At 41.5% G+C, this 20,535-nt stretch overlaps 1 protein-coding gene across 1 annotated transcript; it reads left to right on the top strand.

The window, feature by feature from the left end:
* Positions 1-537: 537 nt before the first annotated feature.
* Positions 538-20,333, top strand: LOC149286579 (cyclic AMP-dependent transcription factor ATF-7-like). Its single transcript, XM_089494007.1, has 11 exons — positions 538-585; positions 12,746-12,842; positions 13,560-13,681; positions 13,938-14,057; positions 15,317-15,471; positions 15,754-15,853; positions 15,946-16,062; positions 16,821-16,952; positions 19,230-19,427; positions 19,552-19,660; positions 20,116-20,333. Exons 1-11 carry the CDS (start codon positions 538-540, stop codon positions 20,331-20,333), a joined length of 1,416 nt encoding a protein of 471 aa, XP_089350133.1.
* Positions 20,334-20,535: the final 202 nt, after the last annotated feature.

The following is a 20,535-nucleotide window of genomic DNA, read 5'->3' as shown; positions in this document are numbered from 1 at the left end:
TAAGAAGTTCTATACAGATCATGACGTTTGCTGCATGATGTATGGACTTGGCATGCAAGAAGGGCCAGGTTGGCGTTGCATAGGATTTGACCGCAGGTAGGGGCCGTTTGTCCCACCGGATCTGCTCATTTTAGTCCTTGATCTTCTGTTAGATTCAGGATAGCTTTGTGTTTGTCCATTCATGTTATGTAGTTTTATGGAGACCTCCTGAAAGTCCTCTCATCAACTCAACTTTGCCTGGTCCTTCACGCTGGAGAATCTCACTTGGGTTAGCCCTTTATAATGCATTGAAATATCACCTGCAATGGCCGGTTAGCGAATATACAGGCATCTAAATCAAAATAAGAGTAAACAAAAGTCAGTGCATCGTATTGACCGTTTGTATTGTGTGTTTCTCTCCCTCTATCTTCTTGCCTTTTCATACTGATCTATTGTTTTGAGGAATGGTTACTAAAACGTAAAGCAAGATTACAATGAAAAGTGTCTAAAGGTCCACGTTCAGATTGAAACGTTATTTTTAATTTTGCAGGAAGAGTAATGGGAGACGATCGCCCTTTTGTGTGCAGCGCCCCTGGCTGTGGGCAGGTAAGGCCAGTTTTGTTAAATTTCTGGGCCGGGTTATATTGAAACAGACTGTGTTGGCCAAATAGCCAACAAAGCAAATGGGTTCTCACACGAGCGTACGGCAAAGCGATATGAATCTTCAGTAAGTTTGGGAAGAAAAAGGAAAAAAAAAAAAAAAGTACCGTAAGCGTGATCTTTAAACGGGAAAGTGCGTTATTTGGTAGTGGCTCATATAAATGTATTGTGATGGTATTTGGAGAATCTGGTGTTTGATTAGGAGTATGAAATGTCTGAATAGACAGGTGAAAATGTATTATTATTGAAATAATAAAGTGTAAGTATATCCGCATGACTGTATATACATTCTGAACATACGCTGTGAGTTGCAATGAGTTGAAATACTTCAACTTTGATATTTCTGTGTGTTAATGAAAGACCGACCATTGTGAGCGCACCTTGCAGAAAGAAGTCCACTCGTCTTCTGCTTATCGTTGTGTAGGGCCAGCGGTGTCCTCACCCCAAAATGTAAAGAGGAGTCGGTGAGGTGTTTCAGGTTGCCTAAATATTCAGTTTATTGAATAAATCCCAGTGTGATTACCGAGCGTGGACGATTTCATTGCTTCCCATGGAATACAAGCATTTGATTATAGGCAGGCCTGATAGTATATTCATTACATGTAAACAATATAAAGTTTAATCCTTGGAAGAAGATGTTACATATAGTTTGTATACAGTTGTAATAAAACAAAAGGAGTTCTCCAACCATGCTGTGTAATATGGGTCTTAACCTGGAAAGCAATATATTGCGTTGATGTGAAATGTTAAAGTATTTAAGTACCTCTGGAGAAAAGATACATTTAAAATATTCCCTTGGTAAAGGTGTGTGCGACGGACATGCCGCCCAGGACTTCCGCCAGGCTCTTTCTCCGCTACGTTTTTATGTACTCTGTGTAATCTGTTTTGGTTTAAACCGAATAATTGTTCTATTGCGTCAGATCAGCTGCTGCTTTTCACTGCTGCTGATTTATGGTGTGCTGGTCCTTTGATATAATTCACGTCCGTTCCTAAGAAGCCGTCACCAAGCAGTCTGCTTGGGGAACGCGTACGTTTCGGGAAGCCCCGAGAGCCGCAGTCATGGTTCATGGCGAATAAGTAGAGATTCCGATGTATAATAGAAACCTGTCTTCAAGAACTAAAATACCTGTTCTGCGTCATCCACGAGAGCGCTTTATGGTTTCGTGACGCACGTTGCTGGCGAAAGCTTCTGTGCTTGTTTTGAAGCCGAAGCATCTGGCCGTGCCAGGAAGCTGCCCGCCAAATGTTCTGGAGATGAAAGCCATGTCCGGAGCGGTCCCTCGTTTTTCTCATAGCTTGAATGGAAAGTACTTACAGACAGGCTGACATTATAGGAACATATATCAGTCGACAGGCGGGGAAGAAAAAGCTGATAAACCCTATTGTTAAAGACTTGTTAAGAGAAATATACCTGATATCTCCACATAGCTCATCTTACAACAGGACGCTTTACTACGTGAGACGAGCAGGGGGGATATTTTCTACTATTCAGGTGCATATATCTCTGATTTTGCTGCCGAATGCACCGCCCTGTACACTGTATGTGATCTCATGTTTAATGTGTGATTAGAAGCTCTACAGAGTCTATCATTTCTTCTTATTGCATCAGTAGTTCTCGCGTAAAATGTCCCAGAGGGTTAATGGGAATATCTTCCTTTTGTTTGAAAAACTAAAGCCATTATAATTTGAATGTATTTAATCTCTTTCCCCAGTGTGATAGAAAAGAGAATGTGTCCTACAAGGTTGCATCTAATACATGTTGCATACTAGAAATATGGACAAAAAAACATACTATATTTCACATGTAGATGGGTTGCATTCCACCCAGATCGGCGTGAAACAAAATATGCATTAACCCCCCCCCCCCACCGTTCCAGTTCCACTATTTATTATTGTTTTATATAGCGCCATCAAATTCCGTAGCGCTGTACAATGGCAAGACAGGACATAACAACAAGTAATATATAACATAACAATTTGACTTACAGAAACAGCTGAGGAGGGCCCTGCTCAAAGGAGAATTGTCACCATAACAAACTTACAGTAACATAACCCTTTAGAAGATGACAGGTCAACTTTAACAGCAATAATCAAACTGAATGACTGTGCCGTCCAAAATACTATGTTTTTGTTTTTCTGTGTCCAGTGACGGGTAAGTGGAGGCTTTTATCAACAATTTAAAGCCACCTCACTCTGATTTCTGCATTCACTCCAAAATTGTATGTTTAGGACTTAAATTGTGACCCCCTGAACACGTCATTTGGGGTTTTGTTCATCTATATGGGCGCATATGATCTTAGTGTGTATGCACTCCTTTTGCTAAGGGGTCGAAGTAAATGAGAGCACATACACCTTTTGTAAGAGTGCGTGGTATGCCTTTTATTTGGTATTTAAAGTTCATAATCTCAAATTCAGCCATGCAAAAAATAAGTGTGAGTGTAAGGCATGTCATTGGATTTAAGACTCGACGGTTGTGTTCAAGAAACCTGGGCCATAGGCATTTGAAAGTGTCGATAGCCTGGAACATCACGATCACTTGTCCCTGGAGGAGGCTGGTGTTGAATGGTGATATAAACATCTTATGGTTGCTATGTCTCCTCTTGCTGTTATTTTTGGATCTGGCACTCCGATCACTAGCTATCTCTAGCTCGCATCTTAAAAGCAATCTGTACCTCAATTAACCCCTTTGGCAAAACCACAGTGAATTCATGAGAGCAATTAATCCCGCAAGATTTCCAGTAGTCGTTCATTTCAAGAAAATCCTGGATTGTTCTCTCATCGAGATACGGTCCGTGGCTGGTATATAGCCTCGTATACTCTGTGTGCATTCATTGTCGCTTCCTATCTTGTTACTTGGCTCTTTCTCTTAATAAGAAGTGAGCCGTTATACTCTGTATTAACCCTGTTTGCTTTGACAAAGGTGTTTCCAGACAAATTTGTTACGAACCTTGAGGGAATAAAATCCAACACGGGAAGAAGTAAGACGGAACGATGTTCATTCAGTATAAGTTATGTGCTCAGCAAACATCGCCTACCCAGCCTCAACTCATTAAGAAGTTACCTTGAGGAAACGCAATCGTTTTGACTCCATAACATTCGGAGGCACATAAATACTCCCTTCCGCCAACGCGTTTAAAAAGACAGCTGAAGGTTTTGCTTCCAAGCAATTATATCGCGCTGTAAACCCTTCCGATTTTCCTGCTTCTTTCTACCCTCGGAACATCCCCAAGGCGAGACCTCGTTCCGATCCCGCTCGTCCCGGCAGAAACTAATCTCTGAAATATAATTGACCCGGGGGAAACAATAAGTCTTGGCATTCTTGCGGTCTTTGGGTTTGAAAACGTTCCCTCTGATATGTAGGACTTTCTAGTAATGGAAGTGTAATTGGCCGAGAGGGCATTGAGAGCGAGTGAACGCCGATACAGATTTACTGGTTGTGTTGTGAAACGCGTCCTAGTCCCTTCTGTATAAGCAGCAGGATTCATGCACTTGTGTTGTTTGTTCTTGGTAATATCATCGGTGTTCTAGTGGCTTTTCACACGCTGTTTTTCCAAAGTGTTATTGCTTCCCACTGAAACTGTAACTTTCACGTTCAGACATTTTGGAGAAATTATTATTTTTGCTTCTGTAATGTGGTCAATCCATGTAAAGTATAGGTGACAAAGAAGCTTATTTACAAAACGATCAAATATTTTAATCTGATACTTATAAAACTTTTTAGTGAGTTCTCTAAGAATTATATATATATATATATATAATATAGTATATATTATATATTGCAAAGTGTTAGTGTTTTGTATCTATGGAGGAAATTGTGTTCAACGGAATTAGTGTATCTTTAGCCAATGCCAACTGTATGGGTCTCTGCTAAGTACGTCAATGGCTTGTGAAACTGATATGTTTATAATGGAGGCGTACCGTAAAATGAATTTATTTTCATTTTTGGGTTTAGCGACAGGAGTGGCTTCTCGTGAGCCTCTGTAGCATTATTGTACATTGTTGTACAGCGGTCACGCTAACGACCGCTAGCAAGCGGCTGACGATTGTCCCGGTTTGCCACTTTACCTAATAACTGATCTGTGTAGCTATAAATGGCTCAATCGCGCAGATTGGCGACAACATTTGGTTGTTCTCCGATAGTTAATGTTTCTCATTTACGTTAGTACCCCAAAGCAGTCAACTTCTTCAGGCCGGTGAGATGTCTTTAGTCTGTAATGGACAAGGAGCAGAGACGAATGCTAACACAAAAAATGCAAATAGTTGAAATATAATAAAGGCTTAATACGCTTTTTTTTTTTAAATAACGTTTGAATGTTAATCACAGCCTGTATTTGTCGTGTATAGTATATATTTTAGAAGGGAAAAATGTTAAATTGAGTAAAAAAAATCTATAAATCTATAAATGAAAAGGCCAAGCTTTCTACATGCCTTGTGATTTCAAGCCTTACTGTAAATGAGGATAAGATCGTTTTCAGATGAATATAGATGTCCTATTAAAAAAAAAAATAAATGAAAATTGTGTTTTTACTTTTTCAGAAAGTGTGTTTTTACTGCTCAAGGAAACTTTCCCCAGACAGTGGAACAACCAATTCTCTGTATAACAAATATAAAAATAGCATCCTTTATTCAAGCTGCATGTTTAGGAAACTAAGTTACAAGATGCTTCCGCCTTTATGTGCTTCAGAAGAACCGTCTGCTCCACAGAATTGTATTTTTAGGTTTTAATGCCCGTTGGAGTGCATTTTTCATGTACTCCCAAATAATTTTTCTGCTCGTGTGTGTGTGTGTATGTGTGTATATATATATATATATATATATGTGTGTATATATATATATATATATGTGTGTATATATATATATATATATATGTGTGTATATATATATATATATATATATATATACACACACACAATATAGCTATATATATTGGAGTTAGATAATGAGACTTCTGTCTAATTTAACACTCAAGACTGCTTCCACTTGAACAAAGAAACGTTAGCATGTATACTTCTTACTAGACTTGTGTATTCGTATTAAGGAGGACATGAAAACTAACACGGATGTTTAACGTTCTCGTTGTGCTAACCGAATAACGAATAAACACACAAAGACGCACAACATGAAGAAATTGTTTTTGTCTTCGCATATACTAGGCTAGCCTATTAGTTAAGGCAAAATCCCTAAATATCTCCTAGCTAATCTCCCTGGTCCCTTCACCCAATGAAGAGGAGCTGCCTTTCATTGGTTGATGCCAGACGAGCCCCGTCAGCGACCAGTAGAGTCTCTCTCACAACCTTTAAATCCTGGTGTGATCCTATGGATTCCCCTATTAACTCCTGCTATACTAAGGAAGACTGGGCTAGAAAACAGTCAGACGACCAAAAAAAAGGAATACGAAGAACATCGGGAGAACGGGCAATTTTACACATTAAAATGTTACATGCTCGTTCCTAACTTAGCAGCCATTATACATGTTGTGACAAGTTACCCAGTAAGGCATGACTTCTTTATCATTCTCTATGAATTTCCATTTGATGAGAGATGTTGGCTCCGGTGTAGGACGCTAAATGCACAAAAGCAATCGGGAAAATACTCGTGTGGCACGCAGGGAAGTATTGTACGATGAGCAGATGTAAGGCAACCTCAAGCTGCGTTACATTGTTCTTACCCGCTAGGAAAGTGTTATTCCTGCCCGGGATATTTATAGCTCTCCAAGGAGAGCCTTTTGGGTTAGGATGTAATTCGGTGTATGACTGACCTTGAATGAATGGTAAATGGCGTTAAAGGGACACCCCAGCCATGCTTTTTAATACCGCACGTATGACAGCTGTGTGATCCCTTTACGTTTGTTTTGTGAATCCATTGTGATCGGTCAAACATACCTCCTGAGACGTTGTATTCTTACCACCTGTCGGCTCCAGCACTGGAATATGCTCATACGTGATCAGTGCTCCCGATCATTGGACCATGGGAGACGCGGACCACCAAAAGTCATTCATTGTTTTGAGTTGTCGTCCCCCCCCCCATTTTAAAGAATACATATGAAAGGTGCTGTACCACATGGGGGGGGGGGGCTCTTAAATTATCCACAGATGGAGCCATAGAACCAGCGTTAAGTGAAGAAAACAGATTTACTTCTGACAGATGTGTATTAAAACACATGCATAGCAACACACCTGATCACAAACACATTACCGCGCTGGCGGGGGGGTCTTGATGTGTGCCTGTTTAAGGGCTGCCTGGCACTCTGGAGTTAGAGGTACATATTGAGTCCCTGTGTTCGATATGCAGTAGGGAATGTATTCATTAACAGGGGGCCTTGCCAGCATTTTAATAATGCCGTTTTATACAGTTATGAATAAAGCATCGTGATGGCATGGAATGTCCTGAAGAAAGCTCCCACACGCACCGCTAGCCGTGTTTTTTTCAGTCCTGCAACCGCCATTCATGATCCCTTACATCGGGGTCACGCAGGACTTCCATTATGAATGGCGTAAAATGAACAAATTAAAAATAATAATTAATAGGAAAAAATTCACAGGAACTGCTATTAGCCAATGCCAGAAGTGTGCCCTGTAACTTCCAATAAACATAAGAAAAAGCTTGGCATGTTGGGTTTTTTTTCAAATTCAAGACAATATTTTATTTTTTTTTGGTCAACTGAACTGCGCCAAAAAAAACCAAAACCTTTTCCCCCCAAAATTTTTATTTATTATTTGTACTAAATATTGGACTGTACATCTAAAAAAAAAAATATTAAGATCTGCCCTTAAAAGAAGTTTTTTGGGCAGAAAACGCCACAATAAAGAAAGGGTTAAATGAGTGTTTTGCAAGGGTAGAATGGAAAATAATGTATATCATCATTTAGTGGCATGTCCCATTTTTATTAAGGTATGTACAGCAGATTCGATGTGCTGAATGATTCTTATAACGTCAAATTCTTTTTCTGCGTTTCATAACCAAATATTCGTGGGTATTTTTGAACGTAATTTGTAGCGTAGTTTACAAAAGCCCCCCCCCCTTCCTCTTCCACCCCAGATGCCACAGAATTGATTCAGCTACCCAGGGCCTCACGGCTATACGACTCCAGGAAACGTGAGTCACGCGGCAAACAGACCTCCCAGCTGTCTAACCAAGGGCACAGGTAGAGAGACAGCTGGGCTGGAAGCGTATCCCTGCAGCATGACTGGCAGGTGAAGCAAGTCCCAACTTTTATGAATCACCTAGTTGGCTAATCCATAACCCTACGAAACAGGAGCATTAAGCACATGGATATTTTCTCTCGTTGTAGAAACGTTTTATTAAAGTTTTTATGGTATTCTACTGAATAAATCCACATTCAGGGCTGTGCTGTGTGCTTCATCCACTTAGCTGCTAAGTGTCCTTAGAATTGCAAATTATTATACATGAGCCTTAGAAACTTTAAGGTTTTAATTACAGGTATGTCTGCTTGCGTGTAAGTGTGAGTTGAGGCTTTTTCCACCCCTGTGAGCGTATTATTATAATCCTTTATATCCTACTACATTGATATGAACCGTTGATGTCCAGCTGCTGGACTAATCTATTGGTTTGCATTTGTACACTGTAGTCAAGTAACATGTGCCTTTTTGTTTTAAATACCGTATTTGCTCGATTATAAGACGACCCTGATTATAAGACGACCCCCCAAAATCTGAATATTAATTTATGAAAAAAAGAAAAAGCCTGAATATAAGACGACCCTATACCAGTAAATGTTAATTCATGTAAACTATGTGAACAATTGTTTGTTAATAAAAGTTATGATTGAGAAAAATATTTTGTTTTTATTTCCCTTTTTTTTCAACCTGCCCCCCTAGTTATGCACATTTGCCCCCAGGATTGCCACTCTGCCCCAGAAATGCCTTATACCCCCTTTACGCCACTGTTTCCCATGATATGCCTTTTAACCCTCTAAATGCTACTGTGCTCCATGATATGCCTTTTAACCCTCTAAATGCTACTGTGCCCCATGATATTCCTTTTGACCCCCTATGTGCCACTCTGCCTCCAGAATTGCCTTATACCCCTATATGCCACTCCGGCATTTAGGGCGTTAAAAGGCATATTATGGGGCAGAGTGGCATATAGGGAGGTATAGTGGCGTATAGAGGGTTAAAAGGCATTTCTGGAGGCAGAGTGGCATTAAGGGGGTTAAAAGGCATTTCACAGAGCACTGCCTCCAGAAATGCCTTATGCCCCCCCCATTTTAACACTCCCCCTCCCTCCTCCAAACTTACCGGTGCTTCTGAGTCCCCGGTGCTTAGTCCGGGCAGCGTGTAGAGCTCTACGAGACCCGGACTAAGCACCGGGGACTTAGAAGCACCGGTAAGTTGGGGGGGGGGGCATAACACAGGAGGATCCAGGTCCCCTGCATCGCTGAGGGGGATCTGGATCTTAGTCTCATAGTCAGACCTATTTGCTCTGGAAAAAACCTCGTCTTATAATCGAGCAAATACGGTACATTTATTCATGTAATAGTGGGGCATGGGGCTCGATGCTGCGACCCGTTAAAAGTACAGAATTTTGCCTGAAAAAGAAGATATCGCCTACACCATCTCGTTATCACTGAATGACATTCACTGATTCCACCTCAAGCCACCGTCTGTCACGCTTATGTGACAGATATTGTGATTAAAGTAAAAAATGATGGGATATGAAGATATCCCCATGGAATTGAACGGGGAGTTTATTCACTGTCATCTTTAAGTCTCATCTACCATTAAAATGACATCATTAAGTATTTGTCAAATAAGAAAAGTTTTCAGTGGTGAAAATTCCGAAGCTATGTACAATCCATAGAATCACTTTGGATCACACATTTATAGAACGGAATGGCTTTGCTTGAGATTGGACCATATTATTCCTGGATATACACATGAAGTTATTCTACTTGAGTTATATATAATATCATTCACTACATTTCCGCTCATCGCAGACAGAAGCTGTTAGGTGTCAGCAGCTCTTTCTTTAAGCGGTCTGCAGGAACATTCAAGATCTGCAGACAGGCTTTTCTTCCACGCTCTGTTTTGCATCACTCTCTAATTGTACGTTTCCTTTTCCATGGGCTTTCTATGTATTTTCTCTTGGGTGTTCCACACCTAATTGTCATGTATTTTTTCCTTGTTTGTTGTATTGAATTTGCCGTCTCTTTCCGTTCTGCTTTTTGTATCGCTGCGCATGGCATGTACAGAATTTTCTTTTTTTTTTTTTTCCAGCTTGGTGTTTTCACTTCAAAACTGTTCCTTTTGTTTAAACAGCCCCACTAAAGAAAAATGCATATTGGAGTACTTTGTGAGTAATTTAATATGCATTCTTTAAATACAAAAATAAATAAAAGTGCTTGCCTAGGGAAGAAGCTACCAGCCTATTCTATGGTCCAACAGTTCTCACCACTGATTGGCTCTTTGAAGCAGCCAACAGGTGGCAGGAAAGCGCTCCCATTTGAATCAGTGGGAGTGCCTTCGCCACCTGCATTGGAGGGGTCTCATTAGACCCCCATCTAACAACATGCGCTGAGCCAACTCTGAAGCTGACTGGTGGAAAGTATATCACATGGTGGGAGTTCTGTTCAGCCGGCCATATCTTACACACAGAAAATAGCTGCAAGGGGCAAATGGATATGGGGAGATTCTGCAAAAGGGGGCCTTTATGTATTAAAGGGTATATGATGGCTGGATTATCCCTTTTGAAGGAACGCTCCAGCCCCTCCTATTAGTATAAATGCACGCAGGAGGCAGCTTGGCGTAGACTGCAATGCATTTTGCCGCCTGTGAATCAATGCATGCATTCGTTTTTGGTTCGCTGTTTAAATACATTGAAACGGGTACCTATGTACACTTCCTGAGCGTTCAGCCGTAGCTCCTCCGCTAGTGAACCAAATCCCCAGTGACCCCTGTCCATGCTCGTGTCTGAAGCTTGTTTTATAAATCTTTTTCTTATTTTTATTTTTTTTTTTATCATGTATTGATTTGCATGAAGTGAAATGCGGAGGAATCCATGCAAAACAAATCCCAATGTTAATTTGACTAGCAATATAGGATAAGGGTGTTTCTTATGATATTGCCTATATGTTTAAGTGTTTATTACTAGAAATAATACAGAATGTTTTGTGTTCATATTGAATGTGAGAGGGCTTTAGAACACATTCTATTCTTTCTAGTTATGCATTTAAATAGTCATTGTGTAGTTCTGTGTTCATTGTATTCATTTTTCATAGTTTTGTAAAAATGCCTTTTGTACATTCCTATAATCAGAAGGCAGTGGAAGTAGTCCGGCAAGTGAATATAATAACTAAATAACTACTTACTTATTTTTGATAAGTCCGGCAAGTGAATATAATAACTAAATAACTACTTACTTATTTTTGATAAGTCCGGCAAGTGAATATAATAACTAAATAACTACTTACTTATTTTTGATAAGTCCGGCAAGTGAATATAATAAGTAAATAACTACTTACTTATTTTTGATAAGTATTACAGTGAGGGAATTTAAACATGGATGGGATAGACACAAAGCTATCCTGAATCCAAGTACAAAGACTGACTAATATCAGGGAAAACGGGCAGAATGGATGGTTCTTATCTGCCGTCCGATTAAGTGTTTCCATATATTGCTGAGATGTGATGTCCGCGGCTCTCCTCTTCCTGTAAATGGTTGTAAGGTGGCCGTTCTGTGTAACGTGCTGAAACCGTGTCTTATTTCCAGATCCATCCTCCGTCCATTGGCCTTTTACCATGAATTGCTTGCATCGTGCGCACACACCAGGCTCTCTCTCGCTCCCGCACCCCGTCATGCTCTCCTCCAGCCCAGAGGAAGCGGAGGAGCGTGGTTTGCGATTGTATATGAGCAGTAATCCCACCGCTCTCATGTTTCCTCAGGCTGTGCGTGCCAGGCCCGGACGCCGCTTCCAGGGGCCTATTTTTCCTGAGGTTGTTTTGGCACAAAATGCACGGGACATGAGGGGGCGCGGTGCCCTTTATTCCCTTTCCTGGATGCTGGAATGTAGCTCAGCTGTTTAAAGAGCCGTCCGCGCTCTGCTTATTTACGCCAATCTATCATTCTTTGTGTTCTGCTGTTTTATTCAGTGTGAGCAGCCCTGTTCCTATTAACGTTATATGTTTCTAAAGCACGGTATACATTATGAATGTGGTCCTATATACACAGATATAGATCCCAGGTTCCCAGATGTCTTCTGATGACAGCACGGCGTTTAACATTTTTTAAAGGCTTCATATTACTTAGCCTTTTTTGTTGTTTTTTGTTTTTTTCCCTTCGCCTTCCTATTTTTTGTGGACTTTGAGAATCGCAAATCTGCATCGCTAGTTTAGGTTTCTGTGTACATTGTACACATTTTGTGATTTGAGGGGGTGTACATGTATGTATATCCACACACAGACACACACGCACTAAGGCTAAGGGTGGTCACACCAAATATTAATTTAATCAAATTAATATTTAGTGTGACCACCCTAGTTTTCTTTTGAAAGCATTCTTACAATACATTTTTCACGCCTGCCTTAAACCTTTACACAGCATTTATTTACTGTGTGTGTGTGTATGTATATGTATATGTGTGTGTGTGTCTATATATATATATATATATATATATATATATATAAACTAGGGAATTTCTCGCATAATTGCAAACGGGTTTTCTAATGATCAATTAGCCTGTTAAACTTAAACTTGGATTCCTGAACACAACGTGCAAGTGAGACACAGGGGTGATAGTTGCTGGTGCCCGGCTGTTGTACGGCTATAAATATATTCCATGAAAAGTCACCCCTTTCCCGCTACAATAGTCATTTCCGTCATTTCCAACATTAACAAAGTCTGCACTGTGTTTCTAATCTGACATTATTTTATAGGACAAAATTTGATGGCGTCAATTGATGGCGCTATATAAATAAAAGATAAGAATAAACTAAACTAGTGTATATGAAGTATATTGGTGTATATGTGTGTGTGTATGAAGTATATGGCCTGTGCTTTGCCGCCAATTATGTTTTTAAAGTTATGTACTGTCACAAATGCCATTTTTGCCGAAATAGCTGCGTTTAAAAGTTTGTTCTCTTGCGTGCAGCGTTTCACAAATGAAGACCATTTGGCCGTGCACAAACACAAGCATGAGATGACTTTAAAGTTTGGACCGGCTAGGACGGACTCTGTTATCATTGCAGGTAAATATTCCGGGGCATTTCTTTCACAGATGTTATATCCAATAGTATGTGTAGCCATTAACGACGCCTGGTTTCCTTACGTATCTGCATGACCCTTATGTTATTTTATTGTTCAACATCACTGTGTTTCTGATGGTTTGCTAGGCATTGATTCAGCTTTATAATGTAACAGCATTGTTTCTAGTGGTGTCCCATGCAGCCCCCACCAATGAACAATGCATATAAAGGTCATGATTTAAAGCAATTTAATAAGTACTCTTTAGGTGAAAGCAATAGAACCCATAGGGAAACCTGCAGCACACCACCCCATCTGTTTTCATGCCTTGAAGCAGCCAATCACTGGCAGGAAAGTGTTCCAGTTAAAATCAATGTTTCTCAGTTTCTGAGCATGCGCGTGGGTCGTCACGTTAGATCCCCTGAAACTCTCATTTGAGGCAGCACTGGAGCAGGCTGGGAGTGAGTGTCCACTAAGCGGATGCTGGTAAGAAGAGGATCTATTTGGCTGAATGCGCCAGGGAACGAGGGTAGAGGCGTAGGGGGAGTTTTGGTGGTTCCCTCCATGCAGCTACAAAGAGGAAGCCGGATATACACGTGATGACCGGAGAGCTGGTAATGTCCGAATCCTGAAGGCGTACCCTGCGTGCTGGTTTCTGGCATTGTTTGTAGTATTTTTCTGAAAACAAGATACTTATTCTGCCCTCTTCTCTCTATCCGCAGATCAGACTCCCACCCCAACCCGCTTCTTGAAAAACTGTGAAGAAGTTGGCCTGTTCAATGAGATAGCCAGCTCCTTTGAAAATGAATTCAAGAAAGGAACAGAGGAGGATGACGACAAGAAAGTAAATCTTAAAGGACTCTGTAGAATAGTTACATTTGCTTGCTCTATAAATGAGTGCAGCTACCAAACCAGAATTGACACATAGCTGAACTGGGGGTTTTTCATGTTTGCCGTTTATTTTCTTAAGGAGACATTTCTAAGTAAGGATTACGTTATCAAGGCTTCTGTTCCGTCATCTAGCTGGTTGTGATTTCTCAGGCTGATTTACGTGTCCATCGGGGTATTGCTAAGCTGACTTTTCTCCTGTGGCTTTTCAGAGTGCGGGCCCACTGGACATGTCTCTGCCTTCAACCCCAGACATCAGAATCAAAGAGGAAGAGCCGGTGGAGGTGGACTCGTCCCCTCCGGACAGCCCAAGCTCTCTGCCTGAGGAAAAGGTATGATTTTTAGATTCAAGGGTCTCGTCGGGTGTTCTAAAGAGAACCTTTAGAGGAATTGGGAAAACAAATACCTTTCACGCATTTCACAAATGTAGGGCACTGCTTTCCAGTTAGTTTTCAGACTGTTATAGATTAAAATGGCAAAGATTATGAGCAGTGTCCTCAACAGAATTTTTAACGCTTTTGATGGACTTCGTTGCATTTTACGCATGCAAACCACTGCGGTCATTCTCTGGTTATTGGCATTAGAATACCTGACTTCTCTCATCTATCTCCTATCCTAGCTGCCTTTACTGAAAGCAGGGAGCATACTTTGTTAAAACTCCCATTCTAGTTAATGGGAACTAAGCTCTCACACAAGCGGCCAATAACACGTCTACTATGTGGGAGTGCTACTGAGCATGCGCAAGAAGCGCACATATTAATGCCTCTCGGTTCCAGCAAAGTCTCATTTTTCAACTATAACTAAAGAATGCATGCAGCAAAAATACGTTGGAATTTCATGCAGAATCCCAAAGGGATAGTTGGGCGTTTGGAAGGAAAGGGAATTTTGATGCATAGGATGGACTTCATTAGCCGTGCGATAAACAGTCTGCTTGATGTGGTGTTGGATACGGAATTTCATCCAAATATGAGTGCCTTAAGCGGCAACTCCCAGCTCTCCAGCGTAATCAAGGTTATAGGAACAATATGACAAAACACACTTTGTTCTGTATCTCGAATTTTATTGACGTTTTTTTATTTGTAGAGAAAAAGCAATTAAAAGAAGAAAAACGCAATAAATCATTCTTCCTGGAATTTGGCGTATTGTAACGTTAAGTTTCAGTGCAACTGTGTATATTTCAGATATTTATCCTGACGCTGTTCATGTGCAACTTGGAGACCCGGGATGGAATTCTAACTTTTAAGCAATAACAACTTTGAATACAAACCGTACAAGCTGCATTGTAAAAAAACAAACACAAATCGTAATATCTATCGCTCTGTCAGGCAGAGGCACGGCGGGTCAAGCGGTATTTGTAACGTCAAAACACATTGTTGGATGTAATGCTGTATTACTATATACAATGTTGAAAGGTGAAATATTAGCCGAGGTGTTCTGTTCTCTTGAAAGGCGATGAGGGGCACTGTCCTGCTATGTCAGCAGATGTGTGCTCCTCTTCTCCCAAACCATGTGGTCTGCAATATTAGAGCATTATTTTTCAGAGCATTTTTACGTGGTCCGTAACGTTGCCCATTATCTTCTTCTGCCGAAGGTGCCATTGAAGCCACAGGTCAGCTCTACGCCCACTCCGACAATTGTACGGCCTGGTTCTCTACCCCTTCACCTGGGCTACGACCCTCTACACCCCACACTGCCTTCCCCCACATCGGTCATCACACAGGCCCCTCCGTCCAACAGACAGCTAGGGTAAGGCAGCTGCAATAGCATTTTCTTTTTGTATTTTCTGATTTGATACCTTTAATCGTTCGTCGTACTCTCTGACCTTTCATTCTTCTATACCTTTCTGTATAAGCCTGTAAGGCCGGCCATTTCTGTCGCTCATTCTGTTCACCCTTTCTACATTTGATGACCAGCTGTTTAGTTTTATTATGCAGGTTGCCTTGTATGAACCTTCCAATCATGCAGTAATTAGTAATATCCTCAGTTTCCCTTGGGTATGCTTCTTAAACTCTGTTATATGTCCAACAGTTCTCCCAGCAGTTCTGTGCCTCTCATGATGCAGCTAAGTAATGGGCAGACTGTCCCATTCCTTCCAGGTCCCCATGTACAGATGCCATCTGTTATTTCAGTAAGAACTCTTTTTCTTATTAACATCTATTATTTCCAGGACCCCTCTTCTCCCACTAACAAGCGACCTTTCTGCTTTTGTGCTTTGTTAAGCTGGCAAGACCCATGTCCTTAGTGCCCAACGTTCCTGGGATTCCTGGTCCTCCGGTGATCGGTGGCGCAGGGCACATCTCTCCGTCGGGACTTTCCATTCATTCGGAAGCCAAAATGGTGAGTGGGAGAATGGTGAGGATGATGTGTGACTTCTTAACTTAGTTTGGTACCTTATTTGTGCCTCAAACCTCAAAACATAATAAAAAAAAAAACTAAAAGCATTTGGCCCGTCTCGTCACCCCATATGTTCCTGCATTCAGTGTAGCATAATGCTTCTTGTATTTAGATATTTAGTAACTTATGGATGAAGGATAGGACACTTAACCATGTTGTTAGTTGGACTGCTGTTTATTACCTGATGATTTTGTGATAGAAACATAGAAATTGGTGGTAGATGAGAACCAGTCAACCCATCTAATCTGCCCATTTTTCCTGATGTAAACACTCAGACTTTAATGATTGTCTGTCTCATTTTATAATCAGGGTAGCCATATGCCTACCCCATGCCTGTTTATATCTCCTCATTGTATTTGCTTCTACCACTTCTGCTGTGAGGCTGTCCCTCTCTGTGAAGTACCACTTCCTTATATCTGTGATGGTTAATACCAAGCCAGCCATTAGTTGCGAAGATCTGGAGCTCTTTGATATGTCCCCTTAATGACCATTGACATGCCAGGCATAAAATGCATAAAACACATTTGTTCCTTGAGTTTTATTATATATTATTTACCAGGCATATTCTGCAGAAGGATATACAGCAATTTATTATTATTATTATTATTATTTGTATTATTTTTTACTTAACTTTTTAGTAGTATTGCAAAACCTTTGCTGTTCAGTTCATTCGTTTGTTTTTTCTTTTCTTTTAACCACAGAGACTTAAAGCCTCCCTTACACACCAGGCTCCCTCTTCTCTAAATGGGGGGATGGCTATGGTAACCTCTCGGCCTGAGCAGAGTCAGATCCTCGTCCAGCATCCCGATGCACCGTCTCCCGTACAGCCCCAGGTATTTAGCGTTACGGGACTGAAGACCCAGCTCTGTTCGTTCAGCCGGCTCGGTGACCTTTATAGCAGTACACCCCATGCATGCAATTATAAGACTTCATCTAACAGAGGCTAAGCGTTCTGCTTGTGCAGCGACATTCCTTGCTAAGTCATACGTAAACAGTCATTTGTTTCTGTTGCGTCACTGTTTGCACGATGTTATGCGCGATGTCATCACAGATAAAGGCTGTCTAGTACATCGTACGTTGAATGATGAAAAAAGGTGATTATTGTTAACCTAATTTGCACTTACATACCCATAATCACCTGCCGTGGTGGCAGCACTTCTGTGGGGACAGCGAGTCTCTGGGCTTGTCTAGAAGTTGTTGATTAGTGTTTAATTATGCCTCTGCTACCCCATTAATTTAAGTGGAGGGGTTTTCCATTACTTTGTGCATCACAGATAAAGCAACCATTCTGTGCTTGTTATCAAGTTATTTTACCTAGTAGCAACTCAACACGTGTGCGGCCCTATGTTTTCTGTATATAAACTTTTTAAATGCACACATTCTAGAGAAAAAAAGTGTGTAATTGACAGATTCAAAACATTACTACAAACATTCTAACCTACTTTCCAAAACAAGGTTATGCGACTTGGAGGTATCAACTATTTAAGTGTTGGCTATTCTAAATATCTGTAGCTGTGGATCAGCATCTTCTAAGGGTTGAAGTCCCATAAGGAGTATAAGGGCATATGACCATTATTTATATAAGATAACTTAGACACACTTTCAGTATTACCGTATTGGCTCGAATATAGGCCGCATTTCCCCCCCCACACTTTAAGTCTTTAAAGTGGGGGTGCGGCCTATATTCGGGGTCTAGCGCCCGACAGGGCAGGCAGCGGGGTTAGGATACAGATCCCCCGCAGCGGTGCAGGGGACCTGTATCCTAATCTCGGATGTGCCCAGACAGCCTGCCCTGCCAGCACTTCCCACGGGGGGAGTGCCGGGACGGGAGATTGTCTAAGCGCATCGCGCAGACGTGCAGCGGCGATGAGCGTGAACGACCTCCGCTGCCGGCACGTCTGCACGATGTGCTTTAACAATCTCCCTTGCCGGGAATTCCCACGGGGGGAGTCCCGGCAAGGGAGATTTTGAAAGCACATCTTGCAGACGTGCCGGCAGCGGAGGTTGTTTCTGCTCGGATCGCCGCTGCCGGAGAACGTCTCCGCGAACAATCTTCCTTGCCGGTACTTCCCACGGCGGAAGTGCCAGCACCGGAAGTGTTATGTGTAGATGTCCCCCGCCGGGCCCTGCAAGACCCTGTGGAGTCTGCACCGGTAAGTCTGGTGGAGGGGGGACATTTTGGGGACAGAGTGGCAGCATATCTCGGGGGGGGTAGAGTGGCAGCATATCTCGGGGGGGATAGAGTGGCAGCAAAATCTCGGGGGGGGGGATAGAGTGCAGCATATCTCGAGGGGGTACATCTTCAGGACAGAGTGGCAGCATATCTCGGGGGGGGGCAGAAACTTTTTTCATTAAAAAAGCACCTAACTTTTAGGGTGCGGCCTATATCCGAGCCAATACGGTACATCATGACAGAGATTATCTGTATGTTGTCATAAGTGATATCGGCTGCGTTCTCTAATTCATCATTACCAAAAGCGACTCTTTGGGTCAACCTAGACCATGTATCTTAATGCATTGCATATTGCCCACTGGTCCTGTAAAATCCCCCCTTCATAGTGCATTTTTTAATCCACCCGATATTTAATTTCTTCCCAAATTAATCTTTCATTTTACTTACATTTCATGGTTATTCACAACTTGGAGGTCATCAGTTTATGAATCATTAAGTGAGTTGACCCGGCTACACTTAGGAGAGTCTAAATAAAATAAAAAAAGCTGGGAAGTCAGGTCAGATTGATCTCTTAATGCCCATGTTATTGAGTCAATCTCTCATAGAGAGAGATTTTCCTATATCAATGACACATTTACATACAAAATCACACAATACAAGATGAAGTTAAATAACTGTAATATAACCTGTTGCCACATCAGGTTCCATACAAGTGCCTACGAACGAGGCAAGGGTGCAAACACTATTCACGGAGCCGTCAGCCTTCTCCACTAAGTATCCCCAAATTCAAACTGGAAATAACAGAAAATAACCTATTTTAACCGTGAAACCATGTTTGATAACTTATTTTTTCCTGCATTAGCTGTTTTTAATGCAGAAGATGCATCCATCTACTAGTCCAAGGGAAGTATGATGACTATTATATACTACTTTATAGGTCTCTCCTGCGCAACCCACCCCAAGTACAGGAGGTAGAAGACGCAGAACAGTTGATGAGGATCCGGATGAACGCCGGCAACGCTTCTTAGAGAGGAATAGAGCAGCTGCTTCCCGTTGTCGACAAAAGAGGAAGGTTTGGGTGTCCTCTTTAGAGAAGAAAGCAGAGGAGCTAACCACTCAAAATGTGCAGCTTAGTGTAAGTTACTGAAACAGATGTGTTTAGGGGTCCGTATACACATGGTATGTGTTATGGTCAGTATACACGTGGTATGTGTTATGGTCAGTATATATCTCACATTCTCGCCTCTTGTCACCTGCAGAACGAGGTGACTCTTCTGCGGAATGAAGTTGCTCAGTTAAAGCAGCTGCTGCTGGCGCATAAGGACTGTCCGGTAACCGCACTGCAAAAGAAGAACCAAGTATATCTTGGTGAGTTCTACAAAGTGAGAGGTAACATCATATTGTGTGTGTGTGTGTGTATGTGTGTATATATATTTACTGCTTCTCTAATGTAAAGAGTTCCAGAAGGAGTTGCACCTGGCCAGCGTGGCCCATAAGCAGCTGCTTATGCCAATATTTTATATATATAACAAAGGAAAAATACAATAAATGCTGCTGTTGATTTTTTCATTTCATCATATTAAATTGCTTGCAGTTGTCAAACTAAGAGTTTGATTTAATTGAATTTACTTGCAGTAAAAGCCTAAACCAACCACTTGTTAGTTTTAATATGCAGCCACTGCATCCACGATGAATAAATTGGGATGTGATTCTGAGCATTTCTTTTTTTCTCTTTTTATGATTGCTTCAATGAACTTTGCAAATGGGCTGCTCTAGTTCAGAAAACTGATTGTTCTACCTTATATTTGTAAATTCCCTTCCAGAAAACCTGAAGGACAGATGCGATGTGACCGGTTCTCCGGTTCCAGTCACCCAGCACAGTTCGTTATCGGCTGCCTCTCCTAACGGTCTGCGTTCACCAGCAGAACACATGGCCACCTCGGTGCTCACGCAGATGGCCAGCCAAAGGACAGACGGCCACAGTCAACTTCTACAGTCGCATGTGATCATGTCACCACAGTCACAGGCAGCCAGCAGATGATGAAACCAGGCCATCCAACATAGAACTAATCAATGGGATCTCTCAGCCCCAGAGACTGAGCAGAATAACTAAGCCCCAGTACAAGATGGGCGGATATGGATTATAAATATATATATATATACATATATATTTGATTTTAAAGTTCGGTAAAGGTTGAATAAGGAGCTTTTTACTACACAGTCAAACACATGCCTATTAAAGC

The sequence above is a fragment of the Sceloporus occidentalis genome, unplaced genomic scaffold (genome assembly GCF_023333645.1).
Source record: "Sceloporus occidentalis isolate IW3139 unplaced genomic scaffold, rSceOcc1.0.p SCAF_68, whole genome shotgun sequence".
NCBI lineage: Eukaryota > Metazoa > Chordata > Lepidosauria > Squamata > Phrynosomatidae > Sceloporus > Sceloporus occidentalis.
Note: the sequence above shows the minus strand (reverse complement) of the source record. Positions and strands in the feature narration are given on the sequence as shown.

Excerpts from the sequence above, each read along its gene's own strand:
- LOC149286579 (XM_089494007.1), top strand. The coding sequence starts at position 538 with ATGGGAGACGATCGCCCTTTTGTGTGCAGCGCCCCTGGCTGTGGGCAG. Across the intron at positions 12,843-13,559 it reads GGACTCTGTTATCATTGCAG|ATCAGACTCCCACCCCAACC; the intron begins GTAAATATTCCG and ends CTCTATCCGCAG. Across the intron at positions 13,682-13,937 it reads AGGAGGATGACGACAAGAAA|AGTGCGGGCCCACTGGACAT; the intron begins GTAAATCTTAAA and ends GTGGCTTTTCAG.